General features: G+C 38.1%; 1 protein-coding gene across 1 annotated transcript in view; it reads left to right on the top strand.

Moving 5' to 3' along the window:
- Positions 1 to 619: 619 nt before the first annotated feature.
- The window catches only part of KIAA0556 (KIAA0556 ortholog), a 57,132-nt gene continuing 40,398 nt past the window's right edge, over positions 620 to 17,353 (top strand). The window contains 10 exon segments of the mRNA XM_010189832.1: positions 620 to 669; positions 816 to 985; positions 5,405 to 5,487; positions 7,668 to 7,802; positions 9,804 to 10,065; positions 11,429 to 11,578; positions 13,704 to 13,867; positions 15,899 to 16,008; positions 16,474 to 16,588; positions 17,018 to 17,224. Of these exon segments, the coding sequence (XP_010188134.1) occupies positions 620 to 669; positions 816 to 985; positions 5,405 to 5,487; positions 7,668 to 7,802; positions 9,804 to 10,065; positions 11,429 to 11,578; positions 13,704 to 13,867; positions 15,899 to 16,008; positions 16,474 to 16,588; positions 17,018 to 17,224 (1,446 nt within the window).

The raw sequence follows: 17,353 nt of genomic DNA, 5'->3' as shown, positions 1-17,353 counted from the left end.
GGTGGCTGCAGGAAGTGGGGTGCTCCTGTGGAGACACACTGCCTAGAGCACTGCTGCACACATGGCTGGGGACACGCTTTCGGAAAAAGGTGACTCCTGTCAGAGCAGATACACCCCTGGGGACTTTGGCCTGTGAAGTCACCCACCCTGGAGTCAGAAGGAAACCAGGAAACAGCGTGGAGGGGCAGGCGCAAATTTTTCACCCATGGGGCCCCGACCTCCTGGCCTGTTCACCAAAGGAATTAGGATGGACTGAGTGTGACCCATGGTGAAAGGAGGGAAGATGAGACTTGGATGTGGGAGGGTAGATGTTTCACTGAAATTGAGCCTACGGAAGGGTGAGTTTTTTACTATTTTTTTTAACTAGACTTTAATTCTCTGGTATCTCTAACTGCAGCATTGGTTGGAGTCTTTCCCCCTGAACTTTCAAAACAACAAATAATATTTTTTTTTTCTTGAAAAGAGCTCAGCCATTTTTAAACTTGTGGAAATTCTAAGTAAAACTCTTAAAAATTCTCAAGAAGAAAGGTTAAATATATAAATACCAAATGGAAAAAATAATATGGAATGAGAAACAACATGGAAGAAATCTCAGAAAGGAGAGACTTGGTCAAATTTCATGTGTCAGAGTGTGTGGGTACTCATGCAAGCATTGCAGAACAGGCACAGGTCCTGAAAGCTATATTCTGAAATTATTATTTGAACTATGAACATATTTTTCAGCTTTCTGACATCGTGTGTTTTTATATTTATTGCTAATCTGACCATCTGTATATGCACTGCGCAAGAATGAGTTATTATCCTTTGTACTTTAGGGTACTGGGCCGTTTAAAAAGAAAGGATCCTATACAAATCAAACTGGAACAGTTAGAACAAGGTTTTTCTCTGTATCTGAATGGAGCTAATTCAGAGCTGAGAAATTACCACAGAAAAAACAACTCACGTGGCTACCTTAAAAATGAGACAAAGACTACGGGGACAAATGGTGAGTTACATGAGAGTTTTACAGAGATTGTAGTCTAGAACTATTTAATACGTTTGCTTATTTGTAAATGAGCTATAATTCAGCCAGTGAGGTTACTGGTCAGGCTTTGATAAAGAGACAGCAGCGTCCGAGCTTGGTGGAATGAAATTCCATGGGACTCTTCCATCAGAGTGCTTCAGGTGGCTGTATGTAAGGAATGGCTTCTACAACACCCTATCAATTTCTCAGCTCACCCCTGACTAATTCCAAAGTTTAACTTCCCCACCTCTCCATTTATTAAACATTTATAACTAAAACTAGAAGATTAGAAATCTTCTATAAATTGCCAGTGTAAAATAATGGTATACCTTTGTTGGATACATAACAATGTTAGTAGGCTTTAAAATCTGGTGGACTTCACTGTTATCTAAGTCTGGTGTCCTGTAGACAAGTGACATTAGGTGACGTAGACTATAATCAAATTATATGCAGTAATAGCTGCATTAAGCTTATAAATTGTGTTTAAGCTATAACAGTTGTCTAGACAACTAGAACTAATAGACAGCTAATCTTTATTTAAATATCTGAAGTAAAGAAAATCTACCATTTTTCTAATCACTAATAATCACTGATAATTTTCTAATCACTAGCAGAAGCTGACTTTATTTAAAAATGTGTGTTTTGTTTCTAATTTAAATCTGTCTGTCATAAAGAGCAATGTAGTGACAGGAATAATTTTGCATGTATGAAGGTATGAAGTGTGAGATTACTGGCCTTCTAATCTGTTTATCATAATGAAAATAAAGTTGATTTCACTAAACCCCGGTGCAGTTAACCAGCCCTAGTCTCTTATCCTTGTGCTTGCTACTACCTTTCTATCTTAGAGTGTTTTTTTAGTCTGTTGCTGTATAGGTAGTGCCTCCATAAGCATTACATTCACCTAAAAATGAAGACAGAGAGTTTAAAAAGTTAGTTAATATAATAATCTATTACGATTGAAAGTTTATTAATCTCAACAATACTGGAAACTAAATTTTCCTTCAGTAACTGTTCTAACCATTACTCTAACCTCAATTTTTTTTCTTTTTTTCTTTTTCCCTTCGTTTTTCTGCTACACTGGGTATGTACTATTTGTTCTCAAGTTTGTGTTCAGGCTTAACTGTCTGCTGTATAATTTCTTGCAGGTTATGCAGGATGATGATGAGGAATCAGCTAGTTCCCTAGTTTCACTCTTCTATATGAAAGTAAAAACTTGCATGTGAAGACACAAAAAAAGTTCATGTTCTTGGATATTGGAAAAATGAAGAAAATGTTGTGTTCTATCACATTGGGATGATATACCTCTAAGTAGCTAAAGAGCATTTAAAACAACATCTTTGACTTATTGGTCCAAAAATTGTTAAGGGATATTGTGGCAGCAGCTGCAATACAACTCTGTCAAGAGAAATTTCCTCTTAAAGTTCTGCTGTGCAGCTGTTATCTCTAAGCTTAACTAAAGCTGTTTATTTTTATAGTCAATTAATGCTTAATTATTTAGTTAAAGGTAGAATACTTGAACTTGTTTTGAGGACCTTTAAAGACCTCAGTGGCAGTCTCTGTGCCTTTCCTCAACTCTGCTGACTTAGAGACGGTAGCATTATCTCTGGAGAAGAGGACTCAGTGTTTTGCTGTTTCTTAGCTGTCCAGTGTTGTTATTTTAAACACATGTAGCTGCAATGAAAGATACCAACTGAGTCATCATCTTGTAATTTTTCTTCTTCCATTTGATTTTACTACTAGAGTCCAGAGTGAGAGTCATTGATGGTCGATATAAGCTACTTGCCTGGGGGTAGTACCTTAGCAATTTTATAGTCTGTTTCATTTCTAGGCATTTCTTCTCAATGACTGAATATGATTTCACTTACAGAAATGGTTTCTAGCTGAGATACAGCATGGAATTTTCTTGCCTATCTGTCTCTCATGGGAGTTATTGCATCATTTATTCCTTCTGAAGCATCCATCTATAGGATTAGTCTTCACAGAAAAATTAGGAATGTGTGATACTTAATAATACAGAATCGGCACAAATCCCTCTTTGTGGTTCCTGAAAGTGTCATCATAAGTCTGTTTTTCTGGACTATTTTCTTTGTTTGTCTTCCCTAGGAGTAATTAATGATAAGTGATTGGTAGACTTTTTACGCTTAGGCTTGGTAAATGAATTAAAATAAATTACGGGCCTATAAGGTAGTGAAGCTGTTCTGTAGGTATACTGCAATTTCTTTGGATGTATAACCCAGACATAGTTTCACAACCATGTATGCACTTCCAGTGAATGCTGGTGTGATCACAAAGACATGGCCTCCTTTGATTATGACTGATACTTTGATGATGTCCTATTCAGTTCTTGGCTACTAGAATAGGCAATGTCAGCTCAAGTCTCCAAGGGAATGACACCAGTAGACTTATTTTGTGTGCTGAAACAGGTAGTGGTTGGTATTCCCATCCCATCCCATCCCATCCATCCCATGAGAAGGTTGTGTTTGTAGCGCAGACAAACTAGGTCAGCTGCATCAACTTCTGCCTGGGGTTTGAACTACTGTTTTTCCTGGGTTAGAGAGACCTGGTCACATGAATCCATCACAAAATACTCAATTGTGACAACAAAATATTCAGCAGTGGTGGCATGAGCCCTACCCTGTCCCCTTTTCCTACTTAGGTTTATAACATACATGAGTGGCCTTCTGGGCTGTTGCTTAGAAGAGCTGGATTACTTAGGAAGTGAAAGTGAAAGATGCTTCCAATTCTGTCTGAAAGCAGTGACTGAATCAGACCACGCTCCTAGCATTGTAGTCTCAGGACAGTTCACACTCAGTGCCAGAAGAGCCCCATGGCTGTCAGCACCAATGCTAATGACTGCGAAGTATTTGTGGAGTTACATAGGAATAGCCTAATGGAGTAGCAGGAGCTCTGGTTGGAAGGGCTGTTTTTCTTCCTTGGAGCAGTCCATTCCTTTTCCCCTCCATCCTTAGCCCTATTTGAGGCCTCACAGACAGATACGTTGTGGCTGAAGCACAATCTTGTTCTTCTTGTTCTGTAATTTTATGATTGCTTTAAATTGACATACACTGTTCCCCCAGGAACAGTCCTACCCTATGCCTGTTCTCTCCTATCTGCTTGTACCAGTGTTCTCTCACAGTGAACCAGATTGAACAAATGACTACAATTAAAAGTGGTCTTTATGTTTTTCCTTAGCTAAAACTTGCCATATCAGTTCTCTGAGCAGTTCACCGCACAGGTGGATGTAGGGTTGTTCAACCCACAAAAGAAAATATGGTACTGGGAGTTATAATGAGCAACCTGATCTGATTTTGAAGCAAGCCCTCTTTGGATGGAAAGTTGGACTAGGTGACCTCCAGAGGTTCCTTCCAAACTAAATTTTTCTGTGATTCTATGACCTTTGTAGGACGACTGCTTCTTTATTGGTAGTGCCAGTTTCTGCTGGCTTAGGGTGACCATTAAATTATTGCTTAAAGAAAAAAAGGGTTTGCATCAGCTATTTTTCTCCACTGAGAAGAAATGGAAGCTGTAAATCTGTCTTGGACATAGGAAATGAGGTGCCTTTATTTAGGATGCTATTGAGAGTGTTGGTGATGTCCTTGCTCCATTGAGGATGCTGATGTGACCTGCAAGATGTTTGTCTCTTTGTCTCATTCAAAGCATCTTCTCAAAACTCCAGTGTTCTGCTGTAAGTTGGGACCATTTCCAACACGGGAACTCTTAGTTCTCCTTGACCATACACAATTGTTGCAGAAGTTCTGGAACCAACTCTTCCTTGCCTAAAAATTAAGGAAAATTGTTTGTCCTTCATTTATGACTTGTACATGAAGAATGCTTCTCTGCACAGTATGCTAAATACCTAATGCATTCTGTTTAATCTGCCAATACCTTATGTTTCCTTAGTTTGAGAGTAAATTCACACAATTCCTTTGTTAACCCAGCTTGTCATCTGGTGTTCACTAGAACTCTGTTTATCAGAGTCTGCCTTCAGTAGTATGGGCCCTGCACTCGGGTGGCTTCCTAAGACAGCTCAGTCTCCACCCAGCTAGGAGTTAGAATGATGAGCATCCCTATTCTAGAACATATTTCTGTACTTTTGTATCAATGAATGGGGGGGGCTTCACTTGCTGTTCAGCTAATGTATCTTTAAACAGTTTATTCTTTTGAATACACATCATGATGACTGTCCCTGAAGAGGTTCAAAACTGCTGTTACTAACAGATGACTAGCCAGTGTCTGAAGTGGAATCCCTTTTCAGTTGACACTGGTTACATGTCAAAGGCTTACTCTTCTGTGCTCATCTGGTGGGGTGAGGGGGGGAACAATGTGAACTAAGGAATATATTGTCAAATAATGTATTTCTGTTTTCTGTCTTCTAATTCTTGTCTCTATGTTTTGAAAAAGCTGCCCAGCTAGAAGAGAGTGAGTTGCAAGAACACGGCACACAAACTGCACCAAGCAAAATACAACGCAAAAGTTGGCTTCAGGTAAGAAGCAATTTGAAATAATGTATATTTGCACTAATTCTTAGATTGTAAATAATTTTAGGGGAAATTGGTTACAATCAGTAGACCGCAGGCAGTTGGGACTTGTAGAATCTGTGTCTTGGCTTGGTGTGGATACTGAGTGACAATGTGAAATGATACCTTGACCCATTCTGTGTCTACTTTGAAGCCTAAAGAGGCAAATTTCATTGAAAGGGTCTGGCTTCAGTGACATCCATCACAGAAACTTTTGTAGCCTTGACATGATTGTCTCAATCTGTCCTCCAGCAGAATAGCTGTTGCTTGACATCTCATGGTAAGCCTAGAGAGCTTATCTAGTGCAGAGGATGGAGAATTTCATTTTGCAGCTACACCCCTGCCTGTCACTGCTGTTCTCCACCCTGCAGTAGTATTAAGGGACACAGAGGTGTAATTTGCATAGCTTGAGTTATAATTTGTGACAGATTCTTGTAGATCAAAAGGATGAAAATGCATATAGATAATAAAAATATCCTGCCTATAAGAAAGTTGGAGCCATTAGCTACATAGTTGTTGGTTTACTGGAGAAATGTCAATGGTCTTCTTTTCTTATGGCATAAAAAAGGATCTGACTTAACCTATTAAGGAGTATGACTTAATTAACAGAACAAATGTGAATTCTGAACAACTGAGACATGTTACCCAAATAATTAACCTACTTGATTAGTAATTGCCCTGGCTGCATGTCCAGTCTGTGCTTGAGTGACTGGGGATCAGGAGTCTGTGTCAGTGCAGATCAAGCATTCATGCCATGCAGGTTTCCTTTTATTTCAGTAAATATTGCATATTCAAGTTTTAAGGCTTTACTTTGTTTATCACCCCTACTGCTCAGTTAAATTCATTTTCTCAGCTGGTATTTTTCCAGTAGATCACGGCTTACGTACTGGCCTGTCAGAACTGGTAAGGTATGCTTTGAGGCAGGGAAATAGACTCATTGAAAGAACACAGTCTGTCAAAAGCCAGGCTGCTTGAGGATATTCTCACTGGGACATCTCTGCTCCTGACACTTGCAAAATGGTAGAGAAGTGTATGAACACCAGATAACTGAATTTAATATCATTGCATAGACTTCTGGATCACATTATCTTTAATGAAACAGTCCTCATCGTTCACTTATGAGGCTTCCCGCTATGGAATATATCTGCACCAGAGTTCAAATGTGGGGCAAAAAAGTTACTTACAGGTAACTTAGTTCCGTGAGAGAGGTATATGTACTTCCTGCTCTCTGTTTTGTCTTCTTGTGGAGTATTACAATTCTGTGGTAGGAAAGATTAGTTTCTCAAATCTTCTATCCCTCTATGATGAGTAACTGACAGTGTACATACTTTGAATGCATCCTAATTGTGCAGTAAAACAAATTAATTTGAACCACTTTGCAGCTATGTCTGACATTTACAAAGGCAAAGAAACCTTTGTGCTTGAATGCTTATGACATAACATTTCCCCCTCATACAAGTGTAATACAACTTTAAAACATGCAGTCACTTTGAATAGTCACTTTCATACATAGACATCACAGAATCACAGAATTGATGTGGTTGAAAGGGCACCCTTGAGATCACCTATTCCAGTCCCTGTGATCATCTCTGTGATCCCAGGGAGGTCATAGCTCTGTAACCACATACAAGCTTCTATACTACTCCTGTTTGTTCCCCATGTGTTTGTTCTCCATTAGTGCAGATGCATTTTAGAGATACCCAAGCGTGCCAATTCCCCAGAAGAGGCTTGAGAGCTTTCTCCATAAGGTTGTTCCACCAGCACTTCTTAACTTAACTGCACGTTAAGTGATTCTGCTTCAGCTGTTTTGGTGGTTGTTATTTCCCTACTTCTATCGTTTTTTCACTTACCTGGTGAGGTGAGGTGGTGAACCCTGAGGGGCACTCACTTTGGTGCCAAACACATGATGTGTGCTGGGCCTGACCCACTCTGGAGATAGCAGCAGTGGGTGAGGAGTTTGACTTGGGCAGTTAAACCATAATGCAGGGGCTCAAAGGTGAGCTTAGGGAAGATAGAAACCTTCTATGGAGCAGAGGGGAAAAGCATTGCTTGATCTAGATATTGTTGTGTAAAATGTGATGATTATTCTTTTTGTACTTCTGATAGTATGAAATATGTCAAATTTCTCTGAATGCTTCTCTTAACAGAAAACTGTGGAGATTAAAACAGAAAGGGGGACTAAACTCTTCATTAAACCTCCTCTTGAGTACTCTGAGGATTTTGAACCTTATGAAAGCTTGAGCGTGGAGACAGATGGTGATGATCCTCTCTGTTACTCCCAGGTACAAATGGCAGTTGCCTTCTGTTGTAATGGTAGCGTCAATTGAAATGTGAGCGGGCCCGGGTACCAGTCTTGAGTAGAGCATGCAAACTCAGTGTGTAGGGTTTCTTTCATTAGATGATTTTGCATTGATAAGACGTGACATAAAGAAGGAAACAATGAAAAGAAAAAGTAAAATTACTTTGAAAATCTAATCTCAGTCTACAACACTAATATGTGAAGTCCTAATTTGAAGAGGTAGAATATTGTCTCTGTTGAGGAGAATCAAGACATTTCATGCAAGGAGACTCAGTTCACTTAATCATTGTCCATGTGAATGTCAGTATTGGTTACTGGGTTAGAGAAAGCTTAAACAACAACTGTTTTGGAGTTTAGGTTAGTTTTTGAATAATCATGCTAAAATTGTTGCATGCCATTGTTTTACCTAACAGAAGTTGAAATAAAGTTTTAAAAATATTATAATCAATGCCGTTGCTTTCCATCAAGGGTTGTTATTTTATTGACTCTTGTGTAACGGTTCAGACTTCCATTTGGTTACTAATTGCAGTTTGTTCTAGCACACTTACAAATGCTTTGTCCTTCAGAAAATGAAAAAATGAACAAAACTTTATGAATGTTTTTCTGCCTAACCAATTAATGACATTAATAAAGCTTTTCTGGGTAGTGAAGTAGCATCTATATATGAAACTGTCTACAGATCTTACCACTGACATCAGACAAACTTCCCAAGCATATTTCTCTATCTTGCATCTTTTTGCCTTCTCTATATTGCTTTTGAACTTATGATTATTTTTTTTTCTACAAACCAGTAACTTGGTTACAGTGATGGATATTTATAGTCATTTATGTGTAAGTAGTAAGCTAATAATTTTAAACCAAAACTCCACTTTTCTTTGTAGCCTAGGGGGAAATGCTTTTGGTTTTCCTGAAGCTATAATGTGTTTTCTTGAATGTCTTGTTACAATCCAGATGTCATGAGGTTTCAAACTAAAAGGCTGTAAAATTCCTTGTCAAATACCTAGAAGTATTAGTCTTGACTGTCATAAAGACATGCTCAATATCAAGCCTCAGGTTGCTTATAGACCTTCTTTTGAACCTAAGTTTGACTGCTCTTTGTCATATGTTTCTGTCAACATGGATTTCCTAACAAGTGTAATCAGAAGAGCAGCTTGAAGCTTTCATTGCAAACTAAACATACACTGTCACAGTTCATTTGTACCTAAGGTAGCTTCAGGTTTTCATTTTATTCATACAGCACTACACTTATCTCAAAACTCTAATATCAGCAAAGTAGGGGAAAAAAACATCTAAGATGTGCAAGGTCCTTTCCTTTAGCATTCATAAAAACACAAGGCTCCCCAGCATCTTCTGTATTGTTTGTGGCATATGCTGAGAGAGGCAGAGCAGTTTTTTACACAGTAAATTTTAAAATAGATTAATTTTTGCATAAAATCCTATTACAGCGTGTCCACTGCAAACTGAAAGCTTAGTCCATTAGACCACAACTCTCTTCTACTGCTTTTGAAGTACAGATGTGCACATGACAGGACTATTATAATCTATGCAATTGCTTATAACGAAGTTGCTGTTACATTAGCTTTGCAGTTTTGTGAAGACATTTGCAGCTAGTCTTCAAGTAGCAAGCCAGAAGATACGGTAATCTATCTGTCTGAGACTGGAAGAATATATGCCTTTGCCCTCTCCATTACTTACCTTCTGTTTGTAACATATTCCTAAACATTGGTTTTGCACATAAAAATTTCTTGGCCTTCAGAATGCTCCTGATGAGAAGGAACAAAGGAGATGTAGGATGTTTTTTCTTTAAAGTCTTCATCAGAGGAGTGAAGATGCAGCATGGGAATGTGAATATTTTGAGCTGTATTGTGGCTCTGAGTTCATGAGAAGATTTTTCTTTCTCCTAGGGGAGGAAGAGGCAGCCACATTGGTTTATTTTAAAACACATGTTTGAGCTTTTCTGACAAATCTGTTTGAATTGTAGCAGACATTGAGAAAAAGCTTGCAACTCAGTACAAAAGAGAAAAGGATGGAAGAAGACTCTCTTAGTGATGATTATGACTCTGTTGAAGAGGATGTGTTTTCAGAACCATCTCCCACTGAGGAAACAATTGCAAGCTTTGGAGGCCTTCAGTTACATAGCAGTAGATCACTGCAGAAAGACACTTCTGAACATCAGGATGCTGGGAGATGCTCTGGCCTTGATTCTGGTGCCCTTACTGTGTTGGACTTCAACCAGGATCAAAGTAGTAAGTCTCTGTGTATTATATGCTCCTACAGTACTATAATAAAAAAAAATTCTTTAAAAGCATTATTTTAAGGGAATTGCTGCTGGTTACTCCATAGTCTCATAAAGTTTCACCCTCTTCAGCAAACCTGTTGTTTTAATCTCCTGATTTGGGAGAATTGCATCCTCTTACTACTACATTAAGAAATTTTTTTACGAAGACAAAGATACAGCCCTGGTTAACACACTTCCATCACCAGGCCTAGTCACCTGAACTAAGATTGTGTCAAACTGTGAGATTTCTCAAGAGATTATTATTTTTTAAAATATATTCTTGAGCTGTTTTTGCAGTAATCCAGGTAGCTGAATCTTTCCAGTCTCAACTTCTTCCATTTCACAAGCTGGGTGCTGAATACTTGTCATTTTAGCATGTTCCTTTCAGCTCTGATGAAAGATGTATTAATTCAAGAAAGCAAATCCCTCTGGCTATGAGCCTCTTCTTTTTGTCAGGTCCTCTACTATGGAGACCTCAGTGTCTAAACCCAAAACCAGTCACTAGGTCTCCAAGATGTTTAAGCTTGTTGAAAGTAGAGAGTTCAGGCAGGAACCAGACTTTGTACTTCTCAAAATTCCCTCTCTACTAATTTCAAGTACATTTATTGGGGTTTTTTGTTTGTTTGTTTTGTTTTTTATCTTCCTTATCCGTAGTTAATTGCTTAACTTAAGACAAAAAATATTTGAACAAATTGTGTAAATTAGTGTTCCTCTCATTATCATAGAGGTGAGTGGAGTGTGAATGGGGAGAGGTGGCAGAAGAAGAGATAGAAACAAGGGGTGGAGCAGCAGTGAGGACAAGATCTCTGGGAGAGTACATTAATTTTTTTCCCAGGGAGAAGTTTCAAAGCTGTGATGCAAACAATGAAGGCATTAATAGTTCTCAAATTAAAAAAGTGAAGAAGCACTCTTATGAATGACACTAGGCAACCTTCTCCCCCTTTGAAACTTCTAAATAAGACATTTTACTCAGTATTTTAAGAATTTATCGTGGTGTAACTGTGTTAGTGAGTGACTCAGGACTTCTTTTTTATTTTTGCTTTTCTTGACAATAATGCCAGTAAATGTCTGGTACAGATGAGATATATTGGTACTTTATAATGATATGTTTTATTTTGTTTCACTAAGTCAGTGCAAGCCATGCATGTGTACTTCTACATCAACAGGACAATATCTGTGAAAGGAAGGGAGGATGGAGGTTATCACTTTAACTATGCCGGCATAATTAAAGTGGCAAAACTTTAGCAGTTAAGATCTAGTAAGTTTTCCCTGGATGGATGCTCCTAAATATCTCTGAAGTTGATTATTTCTATTCCCTTATGATCTTGCAGAAGTGAAGCCACCACGAGTTCTCTCGGCAAAAAGAAAAGATAATGCTGAAGTGTACATTCCCATCAGACCAATCGTGGTAAAAAATGAGATCGCTCGACCACTCTCTGCTGAGTTCTTGCAGCAGGAAAGACATGAAAGAATTTGTTCTAGTAAGAAATAAGAATATATAATGTCAATAAGGAGACTTTTCGTGCATTTATTGCCCTTTGGCTCAGTTGTAATTTCAGCACACATCTGTCATAATGTGATTTTTCTTAGCTGGTTTTTGTTTGTTTGTGGTGTTTTTTTGGTTGTGGTTTTTTTTTGGGGGGGGGTGGGATTTGGTGGGTTTTTTGTTGTTGTTTTTACCACCTGGAGTGTTTCAAGTAAAACTGAGAGAAAGTCCAGAGCCTGTATACACTGTACACTTTAGTAGTCTGCTACATCTTTACTACCTTCTCTTTTTGCCTCCACAGCAAAAGACTTTTTCCACTCCCTTTCAGTCTTTGTGCTTGCTCTGCATTTCCCACTGTCCTTGTGGAGATCTGTTCCCAATGGTATTAAGAGAAGTGGGTCTTCTCAAAGTCAGCAATTGGTGCTTTGGTGGAAGATTTTAACACGATGCATTTATAGCAATAAAGACACAGCTAAACTAGCTCTGTTACTGTTTGGGATTGTACTTGAATTGCACCTTGAACACTGCAGATCAGTCTCCAGTGCTGGGTAGATTTGCTGGCGTCCAGTACCATACTGGAAAATGTTTCTCCTGGACTGGAGAACACTGTTTTGAAGGCACTGCTGTTTATTCTAGAAATCTCTGCTAAGTTATGGAATTTATCTGGGCTAAAAAACCCCCCAAAATAACCAAAAAACCAAACATACCTAAAACCCCCCCAAAACCCAACAAAAAAAACAAACCCCAAATCTGGGGGCTGAAATAATAGCTGCAGTTGTTATTTCAGCACAGTCCTTAATTAAACAAGTGTGATACACTTGAGTTTTGAAAGATCTGAGATAAAGTTTTCAGACTCACCATACTCTATGGTTAAGACACTATTTTCAGAAAAGCAAAATCCAGGTATGTCCCAAAAAAGCAATAAAGCTGTTTTGAAAAGTCAAGATATTCATTTCTTAATTGGCAGAAAATCAAATTGAGGAAAAGCAGCTAATTCTTTTTGGCTTCAGAATAAATCCTCTTTGTAGCTCCTGAGACCCTCGCCCACCGTCTGTCTGAGCAGATGCTTGCTTTGACTGTTTTCCAAAGATGCATGCTGCATTTTCTCGGGTTATAATAGTGCTTGTTAGAACTGTTTGTATCCAGCTATCACTTTAAATCCTTAAATTAATTTCAGTATAATAAAATAGAAAAATAAAAAGGACTTTATTCTATCCCTGTATTTGCAGAGGACTAATGCTTGTTAAAAGTTTATCTGAGTGTAGATGGCATAGGGCTTAGAATGTGAACGCATGCAAATCTCAATTCAGTTTTAACTTCCTGTCTTTTTTCAAGGTAGACTTGATGTTTCTAGCATCCACTGCCATTTTACTCTCCTGCTTAGTAAACCTCACTGCAGCATTATGAGCACACTCGCATAGCAGCCTGTTCAATATTTTCAGTTCATCTGAATGTCTGTACAACTTTGGTGTCTTTTCTTCCCTTGACTTTTGAAGTCCTTGAACTTAACCACTGTGCTTCTCTTTTTAGTCCAATTTCAGATCTTCTATTGTTAAATTTTATTTCCTTTCTTTTAAATCTGTTTATAGGCTGTGGCTCTTTTATTTCTCTGTGATGTTTGGGAAGATTGGGATGCGTATCGGCATTTTGGTGACTACTTAAGTGATAAAGTCATTTATTTTGCCTTGCAAATAGCAACTGCTGACTCCCCTTGTTTTGCTACAAGACTCTGGGGGTTCCTCCAAAGTCAGTTACACTGAAAAATTCTAGTGTGCTGAAATTATATCTATTTCTGTTTTCAGTGAACTATTACAAAGTATTTTCATTAAATACCTGAACAAAGCAAGGACAAAAAAATCTTAAAGCATAAAAATTATGTTTCTCATTTGTCAGTTTTACTCCTCTTACGATACTGTTTCAGCTGTTGTCTAGAGTAGATGTGATCTGGAATCTTAATATAAAACCAAATTGGAGCAATTCAGCCTCATTTGGGATGGTTACAGATTGCTAGCAAAGCCCTCTGTCAGTAGCTGAATCTGGTGTTTCAGATGTTCACTGTTGTAATGTTCCATACTTATATGTCTGGACAAATGAATATTCCTTCCGTCTTTTGATGGCAGGACCATTGAGTCGACCAGAAAGACCACTTTCAGCAACTCGAAAGAATGTGTGTGAGGAGGATCCTGATCTCTCTGTTTCAGCTGTGGTTAAAGCAATGCAAATTGAAAATGAATTATTGGAGAGAGATCTGCAAAGGCAGACAGTTTCCACAAGCTCTCAAAAGGTATGGCAAACTACAGAAAAGGGCTGCTTGATCAAGTAGCAACCCCCCTTGAATTACAGTCTCTTCTACATGTAGGTTATGTATGAATTTGTATTATTCTTCTTTAAGGTGGTTTTCTTTAATCTGCTTCTTCAAGATAGCATCCCACCGCTCTCTTCATTTCAGGGATCACTGAGCAACTGATAGACCGGTCACATGATGTTTCTATACAGTCAAATGCACAGCTGCAGGCCCATTTGAGCCATTGTCATTCTGGAAGCTTCTGAAACAAGACAATGTGTGATTTCCATACCAATAAATCCTACCTTCCTACTGGATTCATTAATATGCACACTGTTCCCTGATAATGCTTCCGTTTGGAGCAGAGCTGTCATATGCGCTGCTGGCTCCTAGTGAGGAGGAGCTACGATGGGTTTTCTGCACCAGTGTGTATACATCTCTTATCTCCAACAACCATGTTTGAAAGCAATTAAAAACTCATAAACAAGGAAATCAACAAAAATCCATTCCCTTCTGATTCAGGTCAGACCATTATTCCTTGCTGAGTTGAAGAATAAGGAAGTTTGTGTTGACAGTTGTAGCTAAACTTTGAGCATAACCAGTAGTTCAGTTCTCCTAACAGATTGAAAGCACCTAAAGAAATTTGAGCATAAACTTAAATTTACAGAACTACCTGTTTTGGACAGTGTTCATGAATTCAAAGTCTGCTTCCAGTCTGGTGTTTAGGAGACTCATTTTTATAAGGAGGAAAGCAGATATGTCTAGACATTCTTGGAGTTACTCATTTGAATTCAGAGAGGTCCTAGGACAGCCTTCTACTTGAAGTTAAGCTGAAGCTTCCTGAAGCTGTGAGTTGAGGTTATGATGAATATGTATCCACTGTCATTGCTGAGCCAGCATTAAGTTTCTGGGGAGTTTTGGTTAGGAGCAAAGGTTAAAATATTCTTTTCCTAAAGGTAAGTACTTTACATATGATTTCACCATCTAGGTCAACTTTTCAATCTCATTTCTCTTGTTTTTGAGATATTTATAGCTTTGTGATTGAGAGAACAAATTCCATTGAATATTCTTACATAATGTATCTTCCTGCTAACATTAGGACTCATTTAATTGTTGTTGTGTTAAAATGAAAAACAATTAAATAATGCTTAAAATAGATATAGTTTTACCCTGACACTTGAGATGGAATTTCAAAAACCCACTGTGAATTCTCAGTCTTAAAGGTGACCTAAATGATATTCCAGAAATAATTTAATTTTGCTTACACAAGTAAGGGATTCAAACTTGGCGTATGATATTTAATTGTATAACAATGCAGAATTTTTAATACTAAAAAAGTAATTAACTTCTAAGCAGTCAAAGTTCTCTTACTCCTCAAAAATTACAGAAATGGGAATGACCTAAGAAAAGAAGGACTGCCATTCCTCATCTGACTAGTTGTTCTGACAGAAGCTACCAACAATTTTTTAGGAAAAATAACAAAGGGAGCAGGGTATACTTACAAAGTGGGATATGGGCAGAGAAAGAGCCCATAGCATTGTAAGAATTGCAGGACTTTTTCTCTGTTTTCTTTTAGATAGTTACTCCTGAGAGTTCTATATTTAAAAAAATAAATCAATATTTTATTTTAGTAAAACTGAGCTTTTTTTGGGTTTAAAAGTCCTGATCCTTTTTTGGGGAAGGAGAAAGTCTAGGCAAACCTGTGCCAAAGCTTTGGCCAGCTTACCAAATGTATGCAATGAGATTTCAGACATACATGTTTTTTATATATATGTAATAGTTATCAGAGAATGCTTTTACACTACTTTTCTTCCACGTAGAAAATGAAGCTCCAAGCTCAGCTCTTTCATTGCAAATCAGGACCAATTCTTTTAAGTGTGCTTTAACTCATTATAGTTACAGGTTAGCTATGGTTAGCTGAGACTAGAGCTTGGCCCAAAGTCTTATTTATTCCAGAGATGCAGACTGATACTCACTGGTATGTAGAGAACAATGTGAATGAATCATGTTCATCTTTTTCTTACTTAGAAGAAATTTTCTGTTTCATCTGTTGTTTCTACAATGGCTGAACCTCTGGAAGAAAGCCAAACAAGGACTGCAGTCACAAAAACTGTTGAGAGAGTTTGTTCATTTGGAAGCAGGTACATTTATTTCCCTTAAGGCTAGCTTCCTTTTTTTTTTTTTCAAGAGAGATTTTTTCAGTATACCACCAGGTGTAGTGTAGTGCCACTATACTGGATTATCTTTAGATACCTAACACATTGTGCAAGTAGTAGCAAATAATGGAGAAGGTTCCAGCCTTGGGCCAGTCTCTGAGGATCAGGGAGCCACCACTGTTTCTCCCTGTTTGTCCTTATATTACCTATATATTACTTGCTCAGACCGCCTCAGAACCAGCTGAGAACTGGAGCCCAGTCTTTTAATCAAACTCTGTATCTCAGGTGGGATGCTGCAGCAGTTCTCATTCAGTTTGGGGCTACATGGGATTCTTCTGTGAGGTGTGTGGGTTCATCCTATCATCTCTTCACCTTCACACCAACGAAACTATTTCTTAAAAATACAAGCATTATGAGGAAGTAACACATAAAATAATATATATGTTTCAGGCAACAGGAGAAACTTCTGAAGGTCCTTCCGGAGCCTGAGAGCCATTCTGCCTGTGATAATGACATATTCCTATCTGATGACAAATCTGAAGTAGATTCCATGCTTAGAGAGAAGGTTTGTGTATATTTGGACCATCACTGATGCTTCCCAGTATTACTAGAATAAAAGTACATTGAATGATCTGTATTCCCCCGATTCTACCCCACATTAACTAATGAATCTATGACAGGGTAAGAGAAGAGAATTTATCTCTGTTCCTTTGTTCATCAGAATGACAAAGGAATCAGACAAAGAATAGAGACCTGTTTGCTACTTAGGCTTTGTAAGAGGGTGATAAGTCCTCTTCTTTTACCCTGCCATAGATGTATTAGATGATGTGGGGCAGAATTGGTGGAACCCATCATGATTGAATGTCATCCAGATAGCCTTGAGTTTGCAAGCTTTTTGCTCCTGATTCGTCTGTATTGTCTTAACAGTCTTTATTTTGTTCCACATTTTATTATTTTGTCACTTACGTTTATACCGTATTTCATTTTGGTTTAGGTAAAAACCGGTATGGAAGTACATGATGCCATTTATGTGACTATGGAACTTCTTTCTAACTGGGGAAATCCAGTAAACGTGGGCCTGAGCGAGGTGGAATTCTTTGACTTATACAATGAAAAGATATTTGTGTCTCCTCATGATGTGGACATTCGAAATGCTGACAACCCAGGGGATTTGTGCTGCTTGGTCAATAAGAACTTAAATGTAAGACAGCTTAGTCCTGGATGTGAAAATTTCTCATTGTAATATTTCTTTAATATTCTATCACTATTTTGGGTTTTTTTTTTAGAAACATGATTGCATTTCAAAGCTGACTTGCATAACAACTATCTG

The sequence above is a fragment of the Mesitornis unicolor genome, unplaced genomic scaffold, assembly GCF_000695765.1.
Source record: "Mesitornis unicolor isolate BGI_N332 unplaced genomic scaffold, ASM69576v1 scaffold12690, whole genome shotgun sequence".
In the NCBI taxonomy this organism is placed as follows: domain Eukaryota; kingdom Metazoa; phylum Chordata; class Aves; order Mesitornithiformes; family Mesitornithidae; genus Mesitornis; species Mesitornis unicolor.
Note: the sequence above shows the minus strand (reverse complement) of the source record. Positions and strands in the feature narration are given on the sequence as shown.